The sequence below is a fragment of the Gouania willdenowi genome, chromosome 1 (genome assembly GCF_900634775.1).
Source record: "Gouania willdenowi chromosome 1, fGouWil2.1, whole genome shotgun sequence".
NCBI lineage: Eukaryota > Metazoa > Chordata > Actinopteri > Blenniiformes > Gobiesocidae > Gouania > Gouania willdenowi.
In genome coordinates this window covers 39,944,002-39,971,527 of record NC_041044.1, presented here as the reverse complement: position 1 = coordinate 39,971,527, position 27,526 = coordinate 39,944,002, and the positions used below count along the sequence as shown (strand labels likewise).

Genomic DNA, 27,526 nt, shown 5'->3' with positions numbered 1-27,526 from the left:
TTAATATAGAAAAACAAAAACCAGAGGACAAATGAGGGGTTGAGTTTTAAATCTGCAGAAAAGATATAACATGACTTTAGAGAAATGAAAACTGCTTGATGTGTTTTGGGATTGAACTGCATTGTTGTCCAAAATTATCATCCCATTAGTTTGTTTGCAATGTTCATGCCAAGGAGGAGTTCTTACTCAGAATGTTCCTCCTTTTTTTCTCCAACTTGGACTCGATGATCTCCTGTGTGCGGGCAGAGGAGGTCTGGGCTGAGAAGTTTATGTAAACTGGGAGGTAACCAGCACTTTCTTGAATGCTGTTAAGAAGGCCTCGAGCCACCACCGACTATAAAAACAAACATGTATGGAATATTATCAATGACACTAAATGTTTCTCAACTTTAAATTGCTTTACGGGTCATTCCATGACATCTCAACAAATGATGACGTCAGGTAATATTCATAATGACGATGTGTATTGATACATGTGTATCAATGTATTTTGAAGGAAAAACATGAGAAATGTATTCATAATTAATATTGTTTTAAAAAATGAATGCTTTTCTGATGCAATGGTTTTCATATTTATGTTATTAATGAAAATCTAATAAACAACACATTATATTATAAGACACAGACTGCAATGGCCTCATGTAAAGGATTTTCAATATTAGCGAGTGGTGAAATAACCCAAAGCTAAAGCCTTTTTTCTTTGTTTTTTTTGAAGAAAAAATGTTTTATATCCCAAGAAAGAGTCATCTTTATAGTTTAAATTAAAACCGATCAGATTTTTTTTCTTATATTCCCACATGCAGTTATGGGCCAATGAAAATAGCAAAACAAGTATTTTTGGGGATTTGAAGAAACTGTCACTGAAGAACCAGTGCATATATGACTAATTAGTGATGTCAACAGTCTATGTACGTAGCTCAAAGTTTATCAAATTACAAGGAGTTGAGGCATATGCTAAGTTGTTTACTGAAGACCCAATCATGCTTGAGTCTGAAACCCCAATTTTGAGGGGCTGGCATGTCCAGATTGGACGTATAGCATTGTATACAGTATTCTGAGAAAGTAGGTGGAGCTATATTACTATACCAAATTCCAGTTTCCTATGTGATGTAGTTCCTGAGATATTGGAAGCTGAAAATGGAAGAAAAATATGGACGCGCAAAAATCGACACAAATCCTCCTCACTAAATTGGCCATATCTCAAAAAGTATTCATCCGATCAAATTAGTAATTTGTTGAAATGATGTGGAATGACTTACACGAATCAAACGCAGCAAAAAAACAAAACAAAAACTTAAGTATTTCTACCTTCCCAACTCCAGTGTCACCAGTAAACAGAACAGAACGACGCACAGACAGTAGGTTTTCCATCAGGTAGCCAAAGCGAACAGTGTCTGCAGTGGGGACGACCATCTCGAAAAACGGCTGCTCTGGGCTGTATTTAAATAAGGGGACGATCCCCTGCCAAGGCTTCAGGCATTTGTGTGAAAAATTCATGTACAGACTCCACAGGGACTGGGACTTTGGAAGCTGTAACAACACAGATGGCGTAACATAAGCCAGGAAAAACGCACATTAATAAAAAGTACAAACATGTATTTAAACAACTAAACAAGCCGTTTGTTGTCATCACCAGACATGCTCACCTGGTGTCAAACTCAAATTTTAGTTCAAGGGCCACATATGGACCAGTTTGATCACAAGTGGGCTGCAGGATTTAGGCAGGAAAACAAACAATTTTAACATTAATGCTTGTAATTCCAGTTATAAATTTGACATAAAGTATCAACAATATCTAAGCAATAAGTGACAGATACTTAAATGTCCTTTGAATTTTTTTTATTTTTTGACCAATTTGTATTTAATATGGTGAGATTTTGTGGAAAAAATTGCAGTTCTTTCAACAACAATTTACATCTGAATTATAGTAATTTACACAATGATTCATGTTTTGAATGTTTTGGGCCTTGAGTTTGACACGCTTTAGATGTTCATAAATAATTGTATGTCACTATTACTACTGCTTTATCACTATGATGATAGTGTAAAAAATAGCCATTAGTGTATTCAACAGCAACAACATCAAAATGTGAGTTTATTTTTTTGTATTATTATTATCATTACAATTCACATTACGACATAAAAGATGGGTAAACAGTGCAGGAAAAGGCAGAAAGTTCAAAGAGCTTATTTGAAAACAACAGAAATTAAAAAAATATATACACATACAAAGAGCATACAAAAACTAAAGATAACCTAAGATAAATGAATAAAATTACTTAACATACAATAAGATTGAAAAAACATAAAAAACACCAGTGATTGTAAAAGGATTGTTAATATCTCTGTAAAAACAATTCAACATAGTACTCATCCAACAATAAACAAAATAAAATGTACCACAAAGCTAGTTAGGTGCAACCAAAACATCTTTTGTAGCATTTCAAAGTCTTACAGTTTTTTGCAAGGTGTGAATAATTGTTTCATAATTTGGTGCCCCTATATTTTGATAGACATTTAGACATTTAGGAGGATGAAGATGGAGAGCTTGATGAGTTGAATAAATATTTTTATTTGTATTTACCCACCTTAGCATCACTGTTCTCTTCAAACTGCTGCTTAAGGAAATCGTCAAAAGCATCCCAGTATGAACACAGAAGGTTTCCACCCACTGCCCAGAGGTAGCAAAAGATAAAGGTCTGACACAGGATCATGTTGAGCTGCGTGGAACTCTAACAGAAAAACACACAAACACCAGAAGACCTAGGATTTAAAAACCAGCATTCATACTTCATTTGATATTTGCATGTTGCTATGTAATTCACAAATCGTAGAGCAGTGGTTCTCAAACTTTTTTGGCTTAAGTACCCTTTTTTGTCTTATTTCTGAATCCAAGTACCCCCTTAGTTTGGCTATAACACTTTGCTCAGAATACTATGGAATAACAACAACAGAGCATAATGATGGAATTAATCTGATAACACACATTTTAAAGAATCTCATTTTGTAAATAAGCTAAAAACAGTATTTAGTGTCTCCTCTTTAGATTTATTTCAGTTTTTATTGTTTCCAGTCATCTCCTGCCTGGTGTGGAACTAGCGGTGTGCACTACATGAATCTGACGTGTCACAATTTGCATGTCACAATACAATATATCCAGAAAATAAAGAAAAGCGTTACAATTACAAAATTTTATGAAATACAATTTATTTAATTTTTCTAAAAACTTGCGAGAACAAACAAATGGTAACTAACCGTAATTGCAGTTTGTCAAACTGTTAAATCACATACAGTACATCTATAAAAGTGCTCAGTGTGTTTAATGAAAGTTCAATCAACTTATAGCTAAAATGCATTGAGGAGTGAGCTAGTTTAACAAGGTCTGATGTGGTTCACTGACACCTAGTGAATGAGCTTTTACGTGCTATGCACAATTACATTTTTCTTTTTGTTAAAAAAATGTGATTAAAAAAATTATTTGGACATTTTTTTGGATTGATATGATAATTGCGCTGTGAAATATTGAGATATATGGCAGAATCTATTTTTTCTTACACCCTTATATGGGACCAAGACTGACCCTTGTATTTTCAGTTCATGCTCTAATGATGATTATCATTTTGAACTCAAAATAAACATTATAAAACAACATATTGCTTTAAGTTGTAAATTTTCCACTCTCTTTCTCTCAAGTACCCCCTGTAGTGCCATTCCGTACCCCCATTTGAGAAACACTGTCATTGAGCATAAAATGACTATTATTGGGTGTAATCTACCATATGTAGGTCCGGCCCTCCTTCCCCAAGCAGCAACGCCTCCAGCAGGGAACAGAGAGTTGTGACTTTACTGATATCCACCTGACGAATCGCCTGGGTACAATTCTTGGACACAAACTGTAGCCCTTTCTCAACATGTTGTTCAAACAGCCTCAGCAGGTAGACACGCACTGGCTGGGGGAGCTAAAGTGAGGTGAAAACAAAGAATATAAAACCAAAATAAAGCCTCTGCAGCCTGTAGATGTCTCTGTGATAAAGACAAACAGTCCCCTCGGTTAAATTGCGAGCCAAAAAATCAATACAAGGTGAATTCAAACAACTCTAATGAGCTCTAATGACTGTGGAATAGCTACAAATGTAATTAAAGTAAAACTTCACAAGGAACACCAGCAATAACAATCAGGAAAATGTTTGTAATTGTGTTTTTAAAGACAGAACACACTGGATTATACAAAGCTTCAACAGAAAGATTTTTAGTCTGATCAACTGGTAAGTGATGGAGGTAGACATGATTCATATTTTCTCTCCCATCAAGTCACCACAAAGTAACAGTGATGATGCTGCGTGCTATAAATGTCAGGTTTGTGTTGCTAGTGTCATCAAATGTTTTGCTGACACAACAGCTCTGCTAATTGTAAAGCCTGGTGAAGCACATTAACTGGAACACGTCAACACACAGGCTATGGAAAAGGATAGTGGTGGGATGTTGGATGTGTGACTGCAGCCCAAGTCTTTAGTCTGTGATCAAGTAGGCGTCAACATAAAAAGGTAGATACAGATTCATCAAGACATTGTGTCAGTTTTTAACCACAATGGAGCCTTCCACATTGTATTGTAAATAATACAAGTCTATCAGTCCATGAGCAGCATGATGGCAGAAGTAATGAAATACTTTAGTCTGTGATCAAGGAGGCATCAACATAAAAATGCAGATACAGATCCATATTGTGTCAAAAGTTAACTTGTGCTTGTATATTTGTCTGATTTTGACAGTTCTAACCACATCCATGCAGTGCACGTTCTTTAATAATGCTATGAAAAAATTAATTATAACACAACCTTTGCTTCCAGACCGCTGATCCATGTCCGTACGTAGGGCATCCACTTCAAATCTTCAGGATCAACAAACACCATCCCACAGCGACTAACTGTGGCTGGAGATGCCACGGCCAAGTCCTGGACCTAAAACAAACATGAAACAATTCAATAAATCAGCAGTCTGAACCAAAGACGGACTGTGTAGTTGTATCTGACCTCAAACATCATGTGAATGGATGGGCTCAGTTTGATCCGCTCGCTGTTGGCCAAGCAGAGCATCTTGTTGTCGTCCAACACAGTGTTCATGTTCTCAATCCACAGCGCGTCAACCGGGCCGTCGCAGACCACCCACTTGTGATCATCACTAGAGTCGTTGACGGCCTCACGAACGCTGAGGGCCATTAGTCCATCCCGCCATTCAAGAGTCAGTGTGTTTACCTGTGGTGGTGGATCGGAGTACCTTAACTCAATTTCAGTTTACTAGTGCACAAGTAGAATTTACTTGTGTGAAAAAAAAGTGTCAACATGCCTATAGTACTACTATTAAGCCTTATATGCAAATTAGGTGGAAAAGCAAATTCAGGCTTTCAAAAACATTACAACCAATGAGGGAGCTTGATTGGGTTATAATCCATCCTACTTCGTTTGCATTAGGTCTACTAGTACTACTAGTGAATCTTTTGTCTTTACTAGTAGGAGTAGTAGATTTTGAGTGTACTAGTTGTGATAGCCCTGACAGCTGCCACCCTGAAAAGGAGCGAGCCGGTCAGAAAATGGATGAATGAATAGTCGTGATAGGAAACAAAAATGTTGTTTTACTGGTTAAGGTTTTTGACACACTAGTGGGTGAGTACACCATTACATTACACTTGTAATCACAGAGCAAAACCTTTTCAGCCGTTTGTTATGATAATCGCCTTTTGTTTGAGTGTTTTTGTGTTTATGTGCATATAAATGTATTGAAACATTTGATTTTTGACTTGAATAAACTAAACCCCAACTAAACTAAACCTCACTAGTAAAGCACAAGTAAGTAACTAGTTACTAGTAGTACTAGTAAAGCTTTGAGTTTTTAGTAGTAACATATTTGAAGCCTATTAGATCAACCAGTAACACAAAATTGTTTACTAGTAGATACTTTTGTTTTACATTAACTCATGCACCAGTTAGCCAAAAACCTTTAATATTAAAACAAAATTGTTTTTTACTAGTACTACACTCAAAATCCCACTAGTAGTACTAGTAGACCAAATGCGAATGGAGGAGGAGGGATTAAAAAAATTGCAGCTCTCTGATTGGTTGTCATATTTTTGAAAGCCAATTCTGATCCCGATGTTGTTCTTCCCCGCCCCCTTTTTAGCAAAAAAGGTTTCCTAGTCCTAGTAGTACTAGTGTCACTTCTGAACTTTACTAGTAAAATGTACTCGCACACTAGCAATCCAAAATAAGTACTAATAGAGCTTAACTATGGTTGATGATTATGGTAATTTCTTTTCCATAACTTTCTGTATTTAGCACCTCTCCGTAGAGCTCTCCCATTGACACAGATTTTGGATTTAGCACGTAGGTCTTCACAGGTTGAAAGAATGGGTTGTTGGCTTGCTCCTCGGTGTGGTGAAGGGCCTCCAGAGTGTCTGCCAGGATGGTGTAGACGGTGGTTTTACCTCCCCCAGTGGGCCCCACCAACATCACACCATGTCGCACTAACATGGTCTCATACAGCTGGATCACCTGAAAGCAAGAAATGCAGCATATCCAAAATATAACACTGAATTTAAATAATTAGAGATCAAGTTGTGATAAGAACAAAGTTGAAATTGTGCAATGACATTTTTAGAAAGAAAATAACAAAATGATTAGGTTTGTTTGTGTCCACAAAGCTAAAAGACAGTTATAAGCAATCCACCTCGTACCTTCTTGGTCATACTGAGAAGAGGCTGAAGGCCTCGTTTCTCCAGACACTGCAGGATAGTAGAGTGCAGGACACCATAGTCGTGCTCAGGGATACACACACCAGGAAACAGGTCAGAGAGGATACCGCTGAAAAGGATCAAAGCACAGACAAGTAATTGCTCATCAATTTTTCACTAACAAATCTTCTGAAAGTGAATAATAAACGTACCCGAACAGCTCAGCATCATTAGTCAGGAACTTTGGCAGATTGGAATCTCTCAAGGCTCGGATGAGAACCACGTCCTCACTCAGGTGGGGATTACTTCTTTTTAAAGAACTGGAAACAAATGCATATTTATACTTGGCTCTTTAACCCTCCTATTATCAAGAGCATCAAACAGCTACAGCTGGTTCAGAACGCTGCAGCTCGGGTCTTAACCAGAACAAAGAGGTCAGAGCACATTACTCCAGTTTTAAAGTCTTTACACTGGCTCCCAGTCAGCCTCAGAATAGACTTGAAAGTTCTGCTGCTGTTGTATAAATGTGTGAATGGGTTTGGTCCAGAATACATCAGTGACATGTTAGTCAGGTATGAACCCAGCAGGTCTCTCAGATCTATGGACACAGGTCAGATAGTGGAGCACAGAGCTCACAGTAAACATGGTGATGCTGCTTTTAGTTGTTATGCTGCAAAGAAGTGGAACAAACTGCCAGCAGAGCTGAAGTCAGTATCTAATGTGAACATTTTTAAATCAAAGTTAAAGGCACTTTTTTCCTCTACTGCGTATGATTGAGAGAGAGATTTTTGGTCATGTTGTTAATGTAATGTGTTTGTTGATGATTTTAGTTGATTTTCCTGATGTTTTTAAATGTTCTTATTGATTTTAAACAATTGAATGTTTTATCATGTAAAGCACATTGAAATGCGCTATGCAAATAAATTTGCCTTGCCTTGCCTTGCTTTGCCTATAATCCTCAAATATCATTAACACATTTTACCCCTGGGGTCAATCTGATCCTAGGGATATTTGCATCCAGAAAATAATTTTCAGAAAATCATTGACCAAGTTTTTGTGTAAGACACTTTGATTATTTGTTGAATACATACATAACCCATGTATAATTCATGACTCTCACAGAATGAAACATTATGATTAATGTTGGTGACCCTTTCCTCTCATGACCATATTTATTTACTACTTCAGATAAGAAAATCAGGGTCCTTCTGAACACAATCCTCTGTTTCAGGCACATTCTCCTCTATGTAACTTTTACTGTGAAAGAGCTGTCCCAAAACCTCATTGACAGTAGACCTTAAGGTTTCCTTTCCTCTCGCAGAGCACAATGAGGAATGATTTGGCTAAAGCGCTGCCATGCAAGCTTTTATATGTTTGCTCCCTTAGTCTGCATGGACTACCAATGTCTTGCGGAAATACCCTGCCCTCCACAGCGTGGGAAATATCAGTTCTACCTTGGCAGGTGTGAGTAGTAGGTCACACATACTCACACAGATACACACACACACATATTCATGCCCATGGTGTGGGAAAGGTCTCATGAGAAATCAATAAAATGAAGGAAAAGTCATGAAGTATGTTAACTATTGTTTTTTGATAGATAAACATTTAAAAGGGTCAAATTGACCCCAAGGATAATAGGAGGGTTAAGGCTTGTTCTATAAAAGGAAGGTAGAACACTGCAATACATTCTCTAATTTGAGCATTCCAAATTGGATTATTATGCTGTGAGCCTTGAACATTCCTCTCTACATTTTGAACATTTATTGATAGATTTTTGCTTCTGTGGAATCTGTGAATCCTTTTTGGAATGTCCAATGTCTCTTGCAGTAATTGCGCGCATGTGTGTGTGTGTTGCTCTAACCAGTAATTGCGCGCATGTGTGTGTGTGTGTTGCTCTAACCCCGCCATGACCAAGACGGATTTGACAGCCCTCATGCCAAAGTCGTAATGGTCCTGCTGGGACAGCTGCTCTGAGGACAGCTTGTACATCTGGGTCATTTTCCTCGCCAGAGTCTTACTGGATTCAAATCCCTCCGAATACAAAATCACCTGAGTGGCACAGTTGGGACATTGTTAAAAAGAAAACACAATAGTGAGGAAAAATACATCACAAGTGAGTACGTGTGATGACGTCTAGTTATAGTAACACACACTGTTACCTCTGCGATCAGTGTATAATTTGGCACCATCATGGCTATTGGTCTGAAGAGGGCTTTGAGGTTGTCAGGTAGTTCTGTTCTTCCAGCATAACCTGGATTCATGGTGATGAAGGCCGCGCAGGTCGACACCAGCTTAATCTCTCTGCCCTCAAATCGAAACCGGGACATCTGCAAGTCAAGAAAAGATTATTTCAAAGTGTATTCAACACCATTTTTCATGTTGATGCTAAATGCAACAACACAGCTTAAATAGTGTGCCAGAAAATATTTGACATTATCATTTCTTAAGATTAAATTTGGCCTTTTAATGTTGTTTTTCGCAAGTTGCCCATTTGCTTCTAAGAGAATGACCATAAATGTGTCGTGATGCAACTGAAAGATTCTTACACCGCAGCACTTAAAGCTCACACTAACAGCATTAGATAGCATTGAAATTATTATCATTACACAAACTACTTTCAAAGATGCCTTGATTCTGTGTAGCAGCTAATTGTAAACAAGACTTATGGAAATCGATTTTCTTTATTTACGTTTCCTGTGGATCCCAAACTAAACTTGATGCTGCAAGAAATACATGTTTTTTTATGACTTTAGTTGAGTTGACTTTGCAGGTTTTGTAACCTCTGAAGCTAAAATTCACTATGGTACCCTTTATTATAAACAATTACACTCACCAATATGTAGCTTTCACTCTGCCTTCTCCTACAGCCTGAGCACAGACAGCTTCATTTGCTGCGTTGACAGTGGGCTATCAGACATTTACCTTGTCACTCAAATATGGCTCTTATTGATAAGGTTGAATAAATCCTTTAAGTGGAATGCAAATCATGCTCAGATATAATTTGTAAAATGTACTTCTCCAGGAATCAAACTTCTCTGTGGTTCCTACAAGTTGCTTGTGTGCCGAGAGTTGTCCCGTTAATTCCCATCGAAAATGTTCAACTTTGAAAATTACCTTAGTTTTGCCACCCCTGAGAAAATTTGGATTCAAATTTCATAAAAATTTTAAATTCCAAACTCAAAGAAGCATGTGGAGAACATGCAAACTCCACACAGACGGGGTTACAGGAAGACTTTCTGCTGGAAGGTAGATGTGCTAACCACTAAAACACTGAGGTTAATCAATGAAAGGTTGTGCATTAATGATAAATAAACAAGTGAACAAAGACTTGTACTGAGTTATTAAGACGATGTTACCTTATGAAGGTGTTACTTTGTGTACCAAGCGCTGACACATAAGATGAACTCACATTAGTTTCTTTCTCTACCTGGGCGTACCTTTGCAGCCTTAGCATTTCGTATGGTTATAAGCTGCTGGGCGATAACAGAAAGCACTTCAATGTCGATTCGGTTGAATTCATCAAAACAACACCAGGCCCCCGACTGAGCGAGCCCACTGAAGAAGCGGCCCATCATCTGTAAGAGACAAAGAAGAGATTTCACTAAATTGCATCTGTGATCATAATTTTGGACCATTTGGTATCATAAGACTATAATAACTGGTTTTCTATTATTGGTATTTTGACAATCCTTTATGTGGCACAATGCACGGGCTGACTGCACAGAAAAAATGAAAAGACATTTTCCACACCCTGTGCATTCCTTATGGCTGCAACAACAATTTCACCAAGATTCCACCATTTCTTGAGTTGTATAGGCCCAAAAACATTCTATGACCTTAAAGAAGCCCATGTTTTTTTTTTTTAGGTGTACTACAGATTTCGTATTTAAAACATAATTTATGGTCACTCAGTATCATATATTTCCAAAAATTCACATCAACTGTAAGCACTAAAGGTCCTACTTCAATCTGAAAAGCCATGTAGGTCATGTAGAAGCTTTAAAAAAGTTATTTGTTATGCGTATGTGATTTTCAGAGAAAAGAGGCTGAGGCTAAACAGGTTAAAGGTAGGAATTGCTGCATTGAACAACAATGCATTTGTATTGTTTCCACTTCTCTGTAACGTTTTGTACTAACTGCTTTTTTTATTTTTATTTTAAAGGAGCATAGGGTAGGATCAAGAAATCAGACTCAATAGTGACACCACAGTGGTTAGTGTAACTGCAGTCATCAGCCAAGTCGCTGTGGAAGTGCACATCAACTGTTTGTTTATCATCGGAGCACAGCATATACTAGAGGATTGATACCCGACCGAACCCTGACAGGACCCGACGGCACCGGTCGGGTTCGGACAGATATTTAGAACTGGTGGTCGTGTTGGGTCACATAGTGTCGTTTGCGTGCAGCGTTCTTCCTTTCCTGCTGTAGCAGTCGTGATCCACGGTGGAGGAAAAATGAAGCAGAGGACAGTTATAAAGGAATACACCATTGAAACAGTCCTTTTTCTGCACAAAAACATGGATTTATCTTGTCTCTGATACATGGATTATGTAAATAGATCCAATGGGTCTCTTACGTGCACTGCGACCCTGTTTGTGTGTCACTTTCACTTGATACCCATGCGCTGATTTGATGTTGACATTAACAGTTGTTTTTTAATAAAATCGGTACCACTAAAACAGAAGTAAATATGTCATTACTTTGAGAGAAAAACAATGAAGTTTTAACTGTTGAGTCGGACTCGGACGAGAAAATGTAGCCTGATCCGCATTCCAACTGTGACATGGTTATTTATTTACTCGCCGTTCATGTGACTATTTACTGCAAGATCTGTGCACATGCCTCTGCGTACATCTGTGGAACCAAACAGTAGTTTAGTCCACTGTGCTTGTCTTCTTTCAATCTCCAAGCCGTCTTGGAGGGTCACCTCTCCAAGCCGTCGAGCACCAGCGTCATTTGAACTCATTTCAGAACTGCGTGGGAAATTCACGCCCAGAACAGCAGCACAAAATGTATCACAATCTGTTCAAGACAATAGGTAGAAATGTGTGTGAGCTCATTGTCTTTGGTTTAGAGCGCTTCATCCGCCATTAGCATTAAAAAAAAAACTTAAAATGAATGTTTATTTTTTTCTCAAATCCTGTCCTATGCTCCTTTAATAAACAAAAACAAACTTGTTTTTAGAAAGTTTAAAAAATAAATCCGGAAAAACATGAATGTAACATACTTAAATTTAAGTAATGTGCTTTGTGAACAATGCAATCATAATATTCTTTATTCATATTGTGCATTAGTTAGTGAGTTAGCACTCAGTGATGAAAATAAAAAATACAATCTTGTTGTTTAAGCACATTTATTGTTTTCATTGATTCAGTCATATACCAAAATCCATTAAAAACATTGCTTCTCTTGTCAAATATTGTTAGGTGATTAATTGAGATTAATTAATTACAAAATCTTGAATTAATTACATCACTAGTTTAAACAGCATAAAGATATTGTATGAACCTTCAACAGTTTCAATTGATTTCCGTCTCTCTGCACCGTAAGGAAAGAAGTATTTAACAATTAAATAAATGCAAAGGGTGTTTCAAGGTGAAAGGTCCAGACTGGATTTGTCTGCTTCATGAAATATGAATATATGTTTATGTTTAAGAATAAACTGTGGCCATATTGTGCAAGAAATAATAAAATAAATACATTAAAATCAATACAATGTATCGTTCTGAATAGCATTAAAGCATGAATTGGTATTTATGCTGTTTATTTTATTATATGAAAACATTTAAATAAAATAAAAAGAATCACATTTCCATTGTGCTAGTTGGTTGTGAGGTAAAAGTAGTATAGGTGTACAATTTGTCAACAAATAAAAAGTACAACCCAGCAGGTTTTTCATTGTTGCATTTTGAATCGTCACAAACACACAAGTTATAAATACTTCTGCAGCAGCGCCATCTAGAGGTAAGTAACTGAAAGTACACCCAGACTAAGTGAAAATAATACAAAATAATAACTCCCTCACCTTGTAGTCAAGTCCATCAGAGCAGTTGAAGACCACACACTGGATGGCCAGGGCCTTCGCCAGGTCTTTGGTGGTCTCAGTCTTTCCAGTTCCTGCGGGCCCTGCAGGAGCTCCACCCAAGTCGAGCTGAAGGGCTCCCATCAAACACAAATAACAACGATCCTACATAAGGAACAAAACAAACCACAGCTCAGTTTTGTTACACTAATAAAGAATAGAAACACCATTAAATAGTCGCAAGTGTTCAGATGGAGATCAGCCACGCTCAATGATAACTGTACTTTAGTGTGTGGTACTAATTTTATCATTAGTATTATTATACAATTTTATATAATAAGAGCAGGGTATCTGCTAATGATAAGACACAACAAACATGGCTTGAAAGTGTCCAGAAATGACACAGGAAGTATCATCCTTCCACCTGGCACCACTGTGTAATGCTTTTATTGTTGCAATTCATATTTGCTTAATTATTAGTTAATACACGGCACAAGAAGAAAGCAGTATTTGTGTGTATGTTCTAATTAAGGGCATCTAAGTCGATATGAGAAAAAAAGAGAGTATCAGATTATATCAGCCTGCATTGATTAAGATTAAACTGTATGCATTGGCATGGGCAGGGTTGCTCTAAAATCTGATTGGCCACCCCAAGTGCCACCCCATCCAAATTAAATTGTAGCGTGTAAAGTTAACTATTTTTTGTTGAAACAGTGATAAATCTACAACCTTAACTAATATGTACGGTATATGTATATATAGTATTTTTTGTCCAGATAAACCATTTTTAAGCTCTATAATAAATAGTCATGCATTAATCTCTCTAATCGCATGGAGATTTAAAACTTTATACTGGGTAGGAACCTTCGAAGCTGGCATTTCATCCAAATGCAGATATGATAAACTATTTAACACATTTTGTTGCTTCAACATGCTACTGGAATTGTAATTTCCCTGACGGAAATGAATCTAATATAATTTAATCTAATCTAAGAGAAAGGCCCATGTTGCAAATAATTACAGTATATGTATATATATATATATATATATATATATATATATATATATATATATATCTATATATATCAGGGATGTAACGATTAATCGTAAGGCAGTTAAAAATCGATTCATAGGTACCACGGTTCACATCGATGCTCTGAAAATTGAATCGCAGTACTTTTTTTAACCAGCAGAGGGCGCTATATATTAATCCTTCCAGAAGCGGACGTGACGGGCGGAATCTGCTACTATTTTCTTTCTGGCCGCCATTTACTGTTAAACATGCTCATAAATGATTCTTTACTCCTTTAGCACCGAAAGAATATCTGTAATAACTACGTGAATATCTGTCTGTCTGCTGTCTGCTAGCATAGCTTCTCTTCTTCACTGGTGGAATAACTGCATGCCAACCGATCACTGGGTTACCAGCGCCCTCTGCTGGTCTAAACAAATATCTGACGTAAATACAGTAAAATGACTTTTTTTTTGTTTGTTTTTTAAAGTCCAATTGTTAAGGCACAAAATACATTTTCAGTTGCACTTTTAAAAAGAAAAATAACTATTACACAGTTTTGAATTGTTTATTATAGAACCAGAATTTAAATTAATAGGCTTCTTCATTTTTATTATTCCTTTATTTATTTCATTCAAGATTTATTTTTGGTTAAATTGCATCATTTTGAATAGTTTATCAAGGGATTCTTTTGACAATGAAAAATAAAAGGAAAATAGTACAGTATTTTCCCCCAAAAAATAAAGGAATATTTTTCAGTCATTTGTCAACATTCCCATTTTGTAAAATAAATTGTGAGAAAATCGTATCGTGAACCCAGTATCGTGAATCGAATCGTATCGGGAGTTGAGTGAATCGTTACATCCCTAATATATATATATATTAGTGTAAACAGTATTGACTGGTATTTTAAGTGGTTGATCTGTTATTTGAAATTTAGTGTGCCACCTCCGAGTCTGTACCCTGCAGTGCCCCCCTAACTAGGATTTCCTAGACCCGCCCCTGCCCATTGGTTAATAATAAATGACTAAGTTTTTTTCATACTGCTGAATATTGCTCTCTGTTTGAGTAATATCGCTTGAGTCTTTTTTAACATTTCACACTATAAAATAAGGAATAAAAGTATGTATAAATCTGGTGTTACCGTCAATGGCGTGATGACCAGCCGAGGACACGCCCCCAGATACTCATAGCCGTAGTTGTATGTGGAACGCGCCATTGTGGCCACACAGGTGTCGGTCTGGGGGTCCCAGTAGTATCGTAGCTGTCTTTGCCATTCAAAGTCAGACCTACTGTCCACCTGATCATAAAAGAGTGAAGTCACTTGGAAAAAAAATATACACATTATTTTCTGAACAGTTAGTTTTTTGGGTTTGTTTTTTGGGCTATTTCTTCTCTGTTTTTCTGACAATTAAGCAATTTTATTATTTTTCAGAGTATTTTGTTCTGTTTTTTGTGCAATTTTTTTTTCTAATTATAAGAATACTTGGAACTACTTTCAAACTATTTTCAGAAAAAAAAAAAAGTGTAAAAAAACAGGGGGAAAAAATTACACAAAAAACTGAAAAAAAAAACAAGTCCCAACAACAAACAAAAAATTAGGTCCAAGAAGAAAAAAAATGTGTCCAAAAAACATGAAAAAAATTGTCCGAAAAACAAACCAAAAAAAAAAAAAAGATTAGATTCTTTTTGTACCTTCTTTTTCACCAGATCTGTGACAATGTCCCTAGCGTGGACATCAATAGTGATCAGGGCAGTGATTATGTTACGATGTAAAGCAGGGAGATGTCCACGGACCAAACCTGCCAAGGCATTTAACCTCTGCAATGCACAGACAGAACAAAGTCAGCCATAAACAACAAACAAATACTATTTAGATCAAATTAAAAAAAATGAACAACAGATTATAACGTTATCAATATTTTGGGGGGGATTTACATCAAAATTGGTGTGCTCAAATTCCTGCAGAGCAGTGAAGGGGTCCTGTTCCCCCTCCAAGCAGGCATCCATCTCCCCGCACCACATCAACTGTGAGACTGTCAGCACCACCTAGTGGACATCAGGACGAACTGACATTAAAATATTGCTCTCAAAGCCATTCAAGTTCAAGGCATAAAAACAGGTAGGTGGAAAGTTAATCTAGATTGAAATAAGATTATTAAATAATTTTAAATATAGGAAGACAAAAAACCCTTTGCTTCTGACTGAAGCAAAGAAGTGGAACAAACTGCAGCAGAGCTGAAGTCAGCATCACATCAAAGTTAAAGGCTCTTTTTCTCTACCGTGTATGATTGACAGGGAGATTTTTTAATCAGAAATAAAAAATGTTATGTTTTTAAAGCTGATTTTAAATGTTTTTACTGCTGATTTTCAGAGGTGAAAGTAATAGATTCACTTTACTGTAATTGAGTTGCTTTTATGGGTACTTGTACTTTTTTGAGTATATTTCTAAATCAGTCATTTTATTTGTACTTAAGTACGTTTTAAAAGAAATAAAGTAATTAATTACATTTCTACACCCAACCGTGACTGAGTAAATAATTATTTTATTTTATTTATATATTTATATTTATTTTAGACATTGTTTTATTTTCTGCTGATGCCACTTTTTAAATAAAAAAAAGCACTTTTGCTTCGCTCGAAAAATTGTGTTTAGCCTCCAGCAGATGCAATTCTGACTCTAACCAATAAAGATCTTTTAACCTATTTTTCATCTTAATTCTACTTTCGTTAGCTTTTTCATCTTTCTGAGCTTATTTCAACTCTCTTCTGCATTATTTCATAGAGGGTTCAGTTGTAAATATCAGCACATGCATTTTCTTCAGGAAATGCATTTTTCAATTTTTGATTGAATTCATTGGTGTTATTTTATTTTAAAAAAGAGTTGTACATTTTGACAAAGCTTTTATTTTATACCTTTGTGGAAAATAAATTAGGATCCAATTGTGCAAGATTTGGTTTCTTCATGAGATGTTTACTGTATGCAAGTGAATCGTGGCAAGATATATTACCAAAAATAAACATGGCGGGTGAAAATAACTAGTAACTTTTACTTTGAGTACCATTTAATCATGCTGCTTTTTACTTGTACTTGAGTACTACATGTATGATTTACTTGTACTTGGGTACAATTCACTTCAAATAACAGTACTTCTACTCTGCTGATTTTAATATTTCTATTGATTTTTAAACTGTTAAAAGTTTTCTGTAGCACTTTTTAATCATGTAAATCACATTGAATCGCCATGTGGATAAAAAATGCACAATACAAATAATTTTGCCTTGCTTTGCCTAAAATCAGGATGTGTGTGGATGTACCTGTGATGGATGTCCAGCCACTACCCACTCCTCCCTGGTCTTCTGCTGGTAGTCGGTAATGGCGTTTTTACTGAGACATCGCAATGAGGAGAACATGGACTCTTCCACTTTGCAAAGCCAATTCTCCACATTACCCTGAGCTTTGAGACCTTTAGTAAAGCCCACCTGACAATAGAAAAAATAAAAAGTGTCAAGGTCCGGTGTCACATTTAAAGTTTTTATTAAACTTTAACTAGAAACCATTGATAAAAATGTAGCTTGCAGATCTGAACTGGGAATCGAGAGGTTCTTCTAACCTTCTCCCCCTCAGGAGAAACCATACGCAGGATGTCTTTGCTGTATCCCAGCTCCTGCTGCCCAGTGTCACCAGACTGCTCTGGCAGCAAAGCAAACTCCAGCTGATGGATGGCGTCGAAACATTTACGGAGGTGGGGCTGCACAGCCTGAGGGTTTCGAGTCTGAGCCAAAATCTTTAGCAACTCGTCATTTGATAAGAAGTAAAACCTGTGAGGAAGAGATAAAAGATGAAGATCAAGCAGCAAATTAGCAGCAACACTGCTCACATTTAGATAAAGGGTGTGCGTTTAAGTCACCTGGGGAAAATTACTCTCTTGGACTCCAAGTAATCTTCCAAACACTTCTGTATGTCCTCTAAAAGCATGTTATTTTGCTTGAAAGTCTCCAGCAGATCTATGTGGAAAAGAGGTTATTCCTGGTGTGCTACAGATATCCTTTTATGTCTATAATCCAGTCGCATACCGGGTCGACTTGCTGCTCTGAGGGCAATGGGTACCCTTTGGACTTTTGTCATGATCTCTTTCCAGGATTTGTCCACTTTCAGGAACTTCTTGGATTCAGCAGGCAGCTGCCTCTTGATGTCTGGGGCCACAAAGATACTCTCAAGGTAAAGCCAGTTTCTTTGGCATGTCAGCCATTCATCCTGAAAAAGAGGACAGAAAAAATTGAAAGTCAAATGTTGGAAATTTAGGTGAAGCATTAAGTAAGTGTTGGAGCCCATTTCTCAATGTTTCTGCCACTAGGAAGAGCTATTGTGTCATATTTAGGAACATGTGTAGAAGAAATGCCCAAAATGTCTTCAGTCAATGTGAAATAATTGAACAGTTATCAAGTTATAGCTGCTGTGCAGCAATGGTCGGGGCCAGGCCGTTTTAGGCAATTCGGAGCATTCATGTGCATTCTACATCATTGTGTCTTCTGGCACAAGACACGATGCTCTATCTCCCAGAGTTAATTAGCAAGAGACAACTCTGAGGATCATATGTTTAAAAAATAATCTAGCTCATTATAGGAATTCTGCTGCTACAATGATTCAAAGACAATCCACAACTATTTCATGATAGTACATCCTCTAAGTCAGACTTTAAATCGCTGTTAAAAATTCAGTAATTCAGACAGAAACCCAAAAAAACCCAAATTGCATCTAGATGGCATGGAGATACTGGTAGTATGTTTTTAACAATGATTTATAGGCTCCATAAGTAATACAAATTATGTTTGTTTTGGCTCCAATTGTTCCCATGAGAGCAACATTTTAAATGCTGTAATTAAAAAAATAAATAAAAAAATGTAGATGATTTTTTTCAAACATCAGCACCATGACTGCAAAATGTTATTCTTTTTTTTTTAATGAACATTGAAAATGTATTTTCAAAAATTTACAAATGTATGTTTACAGTCAAACATTTTGATGGACTGGGCTATGTTTAAAAAAAAAAAAATAAAAAAAAAAAATGTGTGATAGTTTGTGTAGGTGAGTTTGGTGTTGATTGAGCAAAAATGTGGGAGATTTATGAAAAACAGAGGTATGGAATTCCTAATTTGCAATAGCGTGCAAAAGTTTCTTCATTATTTGTGCTACATTTTGTTGAAAGTTGCAAATCTGTTGCTGTAGTGTAGTACTTGCTGTAGTGCCAACTTTAGGAATATTGGTTTGTTTTTGCAGCTGAAGCAATCTGGTATTGAACTGGACCTTTATGCTAAATGTATGCATGGGACGTATGATTTCCTTAGAAGAAGATGCACATACAGAGTAACATGAAAAAAAAAAAACAACTAACATCTGTGATCCAATTGAAGGACTTACCAGAGTTTGGTTAAAAAGAATTAGTTTTTGCAGCAGTTTCTCTACCCTGTCCTTGATGGGAGTCACGTATCGCGAAGAAGCTACTGTTTTCACATTGATAATGCTGTCATCCAGAAGCACCTTTAAGGCAAAACGAGCATCAAAAACATGTTCACAGTAAAACACAAAAGACAAAAGTCTGTGTGAAAACTGAGTGTCACCACCTGGATGTCGTCTGTGCCTCCCAAGATGAAAACTTGGTCATTGTCCCCATGAGGTAGAACAGTGAATTTTGTAGATTTCCATACTTCCTCAACCTAAAAAATAACATCAAAATAAGCTTAGATTTTTTTTTTTTTAAAAATGCTGGGCCGCTTTACTGCAGTTGTTAAATATTTTAGCTAGAATGTCCACCTGTATGAAATTCAGAAATCTTTAAAGAGATTTCATGATGGAAAAACCTACAGTAAAACGATGCATTTTAATCAAATAAATAGCATGACATTTTGGAAATACCCTTTCCCTCTTTATTCAGATTAGATCACTGATATTACCGTCTCATCTAAAGATGAAGAAAATGTGCTGCTAAAGGGAAGATAGCTTTTATTTGTAAAACAGGCTATGAGCAAAAAACTTTATCACTGGAAGATAAAAAAAAAAAAGTACAGTGTATTGTATGTTATCGCAACTAATCCTGCTTATTCGCTAATAATCCATGCTTATATTTTCAAAGTTCCTTTATGAGGAGTATAGGGTTCTACATTCCTGGCCCATGGGAGCCAATTTCCTGCTTGCTTTGGATGTCTTACATCCTACAACTCACCAGTATGTGATGGACTGTTATCTGACCTTTAGCAGACATGAATAATGACACCATCCTTCAATTCGGCTATAGAGAAGCAGGAAGGCATCTAGAACATTAGAGGAAGTGGCTCTCCAGGACCAGAAAAAAGGAAACAAGCTCTTGTCCGATAGATATTCTGTCATTGAGACGAACAGGCAGAACTCCCATACATAAATAACTCTGCATTGTTCTGCATTTTAGCATGTGTTTAAACCTGTATGGCAGGACTGATGTTCAGGTAAGGGTTCGGCAACAGCACACAAACAGTTTTCCATTTTTGATGGCTTTTATTGCCAGTTTTGTTGAAAACACATCTCTTAATTAAATAAGTGAATACGTACTTTTTTTTCTTTTATTTTTCATGCTAAAGGTTCAGCAAAGCCATTCCAGTGCCTTTTTGCCCTGTTATGAGGTAACGCCCCCTCCCTAGCGCCCCCCAGTTTGGGAAAAAGGGAGTAGCGTTTTGCTCCCAGCACGTTATAGGCTTGTTCCTAAAATTCAGAAGTGGTGTAGAGATTTTGCGACGCAGTCCAGGTGGAGAAGAGCACCGTATACAAACCACGATAAAGAAGTGGAAAACTGACTTTTCTCCATGGAATATGTTTTACATCGTAGACAGGGTCCAGTCAGTGCAGATTCCAGAATCAATGCTATACTTTACCAGCATAAACACTTTGTTTTAAGCAGACAGAGAGCTGGTAACCACGTGAGGTACAGTGTTTGTTCGTGGCTCAACAACAGTTGTGGGCGTTGGCCTCTCAGCCGAGAGGTAGAGCTCTCATCTTTATGTACAATGGTTGAAATCAATGTGATGTTGATGTATGTGCTTTACACACCTTTCCAATAACGGCCTCCACTGATGCCTCTCCTGAAGCTTGTCCTGAAACCTGAAAGTTAGACCCAGATTATAGGATTGTGTGTTTTAAATATCATGATGTTGCTCTGAATGAACACAGAACCATACAGAAACACACTGCTGGTGCCTGTATTGAAACTAACGTGAGAAAAATAGTGGCAACTACAGTAGGTGAGTTAAATAAATAGAAACCATGAAATCAAAGTTATTTAGAGAACATTTAACATAAAGAGATAATGTAAGGCATCCATTTTACTAGCTGTTTTTGCATCCATCCATCCATCCATCCATCAATCAATCGTCACCTCTTGTATTTTGCTCCCAAATGAAAAGACGTTCATTTCATCCAGAGCAGCCAGAGAACACTCCTCTACATTCACTGTGGGCCGTATAATAGACTCCAGGGACTTCCAGTGTTCAGCTTTCATACAAGGGTTACGAAGATCAGTAATTATCGGCATCTGAGGATTAGACATTGTGATTCATCAGATTCTCCTAGAAAGCAACAGTTTGTACATACCAGGGGTCTGCAACCTGCGGCTCTGGAGCCTAATGTGGCTCTTTGACTCTTTTGCAATGGCTCCCTATAGCTTTAAAAAAAATTATTGAAAGAAATAGTTTTTACAGAGGCTGTTAATGATTAATGACAAATAAAATCAAGATATAACAATTTGTTAACCTAAAAAAAAAAAATCACATTGTGCAATGACTCAGCACTTTCCTACTTCAACTCCTGCAACTTTCCTGCACCTGTGGCTTAAGTTTTAATTCTCTGGTAAGATAACTAAACCAACAAAAACTACACTATTCTGGAAGAAAATAGAAATTTTAATTGTGTGGAAACAGAATAATTTAACCACCAATGTGCCGGTTGAATATACATTGCTTTATGTGTGGCAATAAATGAACAATTAGCATCACATGATCATGTGTTATCAAAATCAAGTTACTTTTGTAGCCTTTCAAATACATTAACCAAACATCTTCTTTATATAACATTGTGTTCATTTAAACTGAGATGTGTAAGAATTTGAAGATGCAAGATACTGTTTTATTTCTTGATGTCAGTTTATTTTATTGTAAACTGTCTTTAAGTTGTCATTTACATGTTCAATAAAAATCAAGTCAAATGAAATCAAACATTATTATTATTATTTAATTTTAACTGTATAGAATTTAATACAGTACACTGTAGTCTTCATTGAGAAGGTATTTTTTCAGCTCCAGGAGGACTTTAATCCAGGTGAGATGAGGCAAAATGGCTCCTTTGAGAGTAAAAGTTGCAGACCCCTAGTATAAACCTTCACTCAAATTGTGATGAGCTCTCTTAGATTGGTGGATGTTTTAGTCGTAAGGCTTGATCAAAGCCAAATCACTCACCCTCTGTTTCATGACTTCAACCTTCTCTTTCAGACTCTGCACTTTATTGTTACTTGGCAGGCCTTTCTCCAGCTGAGTCACATACTTGCTGTATTTGCTAACCTCAGAGCCAAACGCCTCCAAATCTAGTTGTTGAAGAGTACTCTGGGGATAAGTGAAAATAAAAGTGTTTAACAGAGCTAAAAGAAAAAAAAAGATGTTTATGTAAACAAACACTAAACAGGGTCATTGTGCATAGAATGTGCCTGTAAGCCTCACCTGCTGCCAACCATCTTGTAAAGAGTCCCATTCATCCAGGCAGTCCCACAGTAAACACTTCAGCCTGAATTCTGCCGTTAAATCTTCCAACGTGTAAAACCTGGTCACCTCAAACTTTATTGAACAGAGGATGAAGTTTAGCAATGTTCAAATAAGTAGAACTTTTTGTTTCAGTCTTGACTCTTTTCCATTAAAAACTCTGTATGAATATGTTCAATGTTTCAAAAGCAAATAAATAAATAATTACACTACCTTAAACCTTTTCTGGTAAGTAGTGTAGGTAGATGCCTGGGCCAGCAGCTCATCAATAGAAAGCTGGATCTGCCCGAGCAGCAGACGCACCTCTGAGGATTCTGCCTCAGCGTCAAGGATTTGTGGATCCTATACATAAAAAAAACACATGCTGACAAAGTCAAAATGTAGCAAATGCATGGCCACGAAAACAAATGTGATAATACCAGCTTGGCGAGTGCCAATTTCTTTGCATCCCTTTGTTGTAATTCAATGCAACAAAAAATGTTGTCGGGAATTGAAAAAGCACAAAACGTCCACATACCTGAGAGCTGAGCTTAACTTTATCGACCTCACTTTGCAGTTCTTTGATGTCTTTTTTCAACGAACTATGGAACTTCTTCATGATGGAGTCTTGCCCATTAGGCGCAGCATTAATAATGGTGTGCAATGACTCAATGGAAGGTTCCAAAGTGGCAAAAACCAACAAATCCTCAGGTAAGGTAGGAATGGAGTACGTGTTGATCAATTCATACATTTTACAAACGGCCATTTTGTCCTCATCAATAGCAGTAATCTGAGAAAAAGGAGAAAAATGAAGATCAATAATTTGATATAAAAACTTCTTAACTTGCAAGTTTGTCAATTCCTGATAGGATAAAACCAAATAACTGAAGTTTTTTCTTGATTAGAGCTTGATAGTCAATTTTCAGAGCTCTTATCAATATCTTTTTTATTAAATATTTATTGATGTATTCAGTTTTTAGATGATTCATTTATAAAGTGTTGTGTATTTAGCTCCTACCCGTTTCTGTATTTCATCCTGGAAGATCAGGGAGCAGGCCAACTCATCTGTGGTGATTGGTTGGGACTGTAGTTTAGACTTAGCTTCACAAACCTCAGCATTGATGGCATCAAGTTTCTGTTTAGCCAAGTGAGCGAGCAACCCGTTGATTCCCTAAAGAAAGCCAACAAAGAAGAGCACCTGATTAAATGTTTCCCTGACAAAATATCATGTTTAATTTAGTCTTTAATGGTTTTTAGATTTGAATTTGATTCATAACATTTTCCCATTCATCCATTATAGCTTTATGGGCAAGATTTTCATTGGGGGCAAATTTGAGATGTTGAAAATCCTGGAATTTAAAGGTTGCAGTAGCTCACTTAATTTTCCATGTGAGCCGTGCGTATGAAACAGCATAGCAGCAGTGCTTAATTCTTCCTATTTTTTGTTTAACATGGGGTTGAATGATTTAGGTATTTCCACTCCGTTACCTTTTTGTGGTAACGGAGTGGAATGGAAAACATGAAAGTTGGTCACAGCCGTCACACACTGTTGTAAAACTCAAGGGTGACTGTTATAATACCTAATGTCCTTCATTGCCTTTTTTAAAATTTAAATCAAAAACTTGTTCTCGGGTTTCCATGGATAATATTGATCAAATGAAGTGGAAAGGAAAAGAAAAAGTGCTGAAAATCTTCACTCGGAACTGCCTTACAAAAAAAACTAGCAGAACTAGAAAGCTAGGATTGTTCTGCTTTATTAAGTAATACACACTTAATATTTCAGTGGGTAAAATCTTTACTGAAAACAATATGTTAAACAGTTTTGGGGCCGGACATATTCTTTCCCAAATGAGCTCTAATGAAAATTTTGCTAATATAATTTAGTCAGCACTGTCAAAGATAATTAATATGGACTGGACTAAAATACCAAACAATTATTTTTCTTAACTTTTTACCAATGGAAAAAAAGACCAGTGGTCATAATAAGTAATACCACTTGCAATAAATCAAGATTAGCTGAACAATACAGTCATGGTGCATATTTCTAAAGCTTAAATACAGAGACAAGAGAAGGAGCAGAGGTCCAGTTTCCTCTCATAACACTTTGAATTACAATGTGCTGAAAGGTTATTATGGATTTTTGATCAAATTATTCCAACAACATACTGCAGCTTAAAGGAATCTTAGACCTGGTGTTTTTTTTTTTTTTGTTAACTATCGTACAAACCATGTATTTAGTTTGGTGAAAGACAACAAACGTATCTGTGTTTTCTTAAATGTAAAATTTGTGCAGGTCTCTAGACTCGTTTGGAGTTTACCTTGAAGATGTTTCAAGTATCATCCCAGAGAATGAGACGTGAAACACCTACATGGGAAACTTCAAGGATGTGTCGATGCTGTGTGTGTTCCCTGATGCTAGTCCTGACCTCCAGACAATGCAGCAGAGAAGACAAAAGCTTGTCTTTGAACTGTGTATTGTCCACGAGTAGCAAGCCAAGCGGCCTCTTCTGCTCAATAGCCAAGGTGTCCTTATGCTGGCTATGATATTTCTCCAGGGCTTTTTCAAAGAAGAATGAGCCTGTTGGACAAATAACAGAGCAGTTATCAGTATCACTGATTATTTTCACAATGCCATGCAGTTATTGTCTAATTTAGTGTCAAAATAATAACAATCAATATTTCTAATAAGACCAAAGGACAGAAAAAAGGAAAAGAATCTAAGTGTGGGCGATAGATACATCCTATTTGTCGTGAGCTAAGACAAATGCAGTGTTATTTAGTAGGTTAATTAATTCATAATGATAGTTACTTTTGAAAGTTTTGGTCTACTAAACATTTTTTACCTACCTAAAACTTCAGTAAGTCTAAATACAAGCAAAATGACTAAAACGATTGGAAAAATTTACGAGAGTTTCAATAAGAAACATTGAAAAAAAAAAAAAAAAAAAAAAGACAAAATGGTCTTAAAGAGTACAATTAATCAGAAATAATTTCATCCAACCAGTGACTAATTTTAAAGTGTGGAATCTTCATGTGAAGTTAAATCAGCCAATCCCAAATCATCTTTGTCAAAAATTAAGAAATAGAAAACTAGTTAAGTAATCTTAGTTTAGGTTGTTTTAGTCGACTAAATCTGATTTGAAATATTTCAAATGCTCTAGGTCAGAAATCAAATTGAAATGATAAGGTATGCAAATTATCACCTTAACGTTTACAAAATGGTTGAATGATTTGAAGAGTAACTAAACCATTTTTTTCTGGTGAAAATAAATGTATTTGGGAATGAAGTAGTGTTTTTGATTAAATATTGTCCAACTCTTGACATTTTAGTCAAAGTACTTTAAGTTGTAGTATTTTCTTGACCGCCCTCTATGGGTTGAAACCATGCTATTACAATCAAATTTAGCTTTTGGCTGAGAATGGTTGTTTGTGGCTTTAAACGTCACAAACGACCACTGTTGACCCCGCCCCTTCTATGAAAACTTGCACCTGTCAACTCTGCAATCTGAGGTGAGTAGGTTGGACTGAGAGAATTGTGAATAGCGAAGTATAGTGAGTATTGATTAGTTCGTTAGTATAGCATAGATCGTTGCGCAAAAACCTTGAGGTTTAGTTGCTATTCTTTTTTTTTAAATGTAATTACTTGGACACACTATTGTCTGGTCTCTTTATGTTTGGATTTTTGCTCAAACAGAAGCAATATATTCTGATCCTAGTGGTTGACACATTCATGCTGAATCCTACATTTACCATGTGCCTAAGAAGGAAAAAGATCAATAAATGTATTAAGTGTGTAACATTAATAAGAAGGATAGAGCAATGAATAAGAATAAGTAGAAAAGGCCTAGAAGATTTGATTGTTTTGCTTCTTTTTAAAAAAAAAAAAATCTAAATCTTATCAAAACCAGAAAAATACAAATATTTTCAAAGCACAGTTTTCACCTTGCCCACTCGTTATGCGATGGAGAGAAGAGATTCGAAAACAGAGTTCAAGCTTATGTACTATTCATTACCTGGATCCTCATGACGCAGGGCTTCCAGATCTAGACTCTCATTTTCTTTGTAGAATGTGAGGAAGCACTCAAATGTGTGAGAGTACACTTTAGCTGCATCAAAGGCAACGGTGAGCAATTCCTAATTCAGTCAAACAAGTAAGAACCGACGAACAAACAATTGTGAAGATAAATCCCATAAAGTAATAACTAACCTCAATGTTTTGTTTGATTCTTTGAAGATGGCAATCATTTTCAAAGATGAACTCCAAACAAAGGCCTTTTTTGCGTGCAATATCCCAACCCTATGAATATAAACATGTATTGTGAACCACTGGCTTGTTAAAATACTTGAAACAAACACATCTCAAATGGTGAAAGCCTTGACTACCGAGACGTCTTCTGAGTGGCACAACAAGTCGACATCGGGGTGTGCACTGAGGGTCTTGACAGTCATTGCTGTGCTGTGAAATCTGCTGATAATCTCCGCAGTAGTCTCCTAGAGGAATCAAACCCAAATCCGTGCTAAGTCTTGTTTTAATGAATAATAAAGAACCAAAGTGAGAGCGTTTGAATACAAACCTGAAAGTTTCCCTCAGAGGGTTTGAAAGTCAGAGCACATGTTTCCAATATCAACTCAGTTGTGAAGAAAGGTTTACAGGAAGCAGCTTTTGGATCAGTGGGCTGATGAGCACACACAAGAACAAACACCAAACTTAATTCATTCCTTAATCTGAATTGTTAACTTATTTTATCTTAAATTGCCAATGCACTGTGTGATGTTTTTATTAATACTTTTTTAAACCACCTTCTTAGTCACATCTGTTTCAGGAGGCTCAATGGAAGCTGCAGAGTTTCGATTCCAGCTTTGAATAATGTCATGGCTCGGGGTTTGACAGACATGCACTCGTAGCTCAGCCAGCAATTCTTTCACAGCATCTACCACCAGCCTGTGCAACGTGTTGATCACCACACAGTCAACAAGATAAATAAAGCTGAGAAGAGAAGAGAATGGG

General features: G+C 36.6%; 1 protein-coding gene across 1 annotated transcript in view; it reads right to left on the bottom strand.

Annotated features, from left to right (window-relative positions):
• LOC114459400 (dynein heavy chain 6, axonemal-like) overlaps positions 1-27,526 on the bottom strand; it is a gene marked incomplete at its 5' end in the record, with an annotated part of 57,828 nt that overhangs the window by 27,461 nt on the left and 2,841 nt on the right. Inside the window, 35 exons of the mRNA XM_028441683.1 lie at positions 187-334; positions 1,309-1,530; positions 2,589-2,732; positions 3,777-3,959; positions 4,836-4,958; positions 5,031-5,252; positions 6,333-6,545; positions 6,728-6,854; positions 6,937-7,044; positions 8,628-8,776; positions 8,887-9,054; positions 10,165-10,302; positions 12,753-12,914; positions 14,906-15,061; positions 15,457-15,582; positions 15,700-15,810; positions 17,080-17,244; positions 17,376-17,583; positions 17,673-17,769; positions 17,839-18,019; positions 19,184-19,303; positions 19,387-19,479; positions 20,843-20,893; positions 21,168-21,323; positions 22,243-22,386; positions 22,501-22,614; positions 22,753-22,881; positions 23,057-23,308; positions 23,537-23,689; positions 24,945-25,096; positions 26,532-26,652; positions 26,726-26,815; positions 26,902-27,009; positions 27,093-27,194; positions 27,319-27,505. Of these exons, the coding sequence (XP_028297484.1) occupies positions 187-334; positions 1,309-1,530; positions 2,589-2,732; positions 3,777-3,959; positions 4,836-4,958; positions 5,031-5,252; positions 6,333-6,545; positions 6,728-6,854; positions 6,937-7,044; positions 8,628-8,776; positions 8,887-9,054; positions 10,165-10,302; positions 12,753-12,914; positions 14,906-15,061; positions 15,457-15,582; positions 15,700-15,810; positions 17,080-17,244; positions 17,376-17,583; positions 17,673-17,769; positions 17,839-18,019; positions 19,184-19,303; positions 19,387-19,479; positions 20,843-20,893; positions 21,168-21,323; positions 22,243-22,386; positions 22,501-22,614; positions 22,753-22,881; positions 23,057-23,308; positions 23,537-23,689; positions 24,945-25,096; positions 26,532-26,652; positions 26,726-26,815; positions 26,902-27,009; positions 27,093-27,194; positions 27,319-27,505 (5,123 nt within the window). The remainder of the gene's footprint in view (positions 1-186; positions 335-1,308; positions 1,531-2,588; positions 2,733-3,776; positions 3,960-4,835; positions 4,959-5,030; positions 5,253-6,332; positions 6,546-6,727; positions 6,855-6,936; positions 7,045-8,627; positions 8,777-8,886; positions 9,055-10,164; positions 10,303-12,752; positions 12,915-14,905; positions 15,062-15,456; positions 15,583-15,699; positions 15,811-17,079; positions 17,245-17,375; positions 17,584-17,672; positions 17,770-17,838; positions 18,020-19,183; positions 19,304-19,386; positions 19,480-20,842; positions 20,894-21,167; positions 21,324-22,242; positions 22,387-22,500; positions 22,615-22,752; positions 22,882-23,056; positions 23,309-23,536; positions 23,690-24,944; positions 25,097-26,531; positions 26,653-26,725; positions 26,816-26,901; positions 27,010-27,092; positions 27,195-27,318; positions 27,506-27,526) is intronic.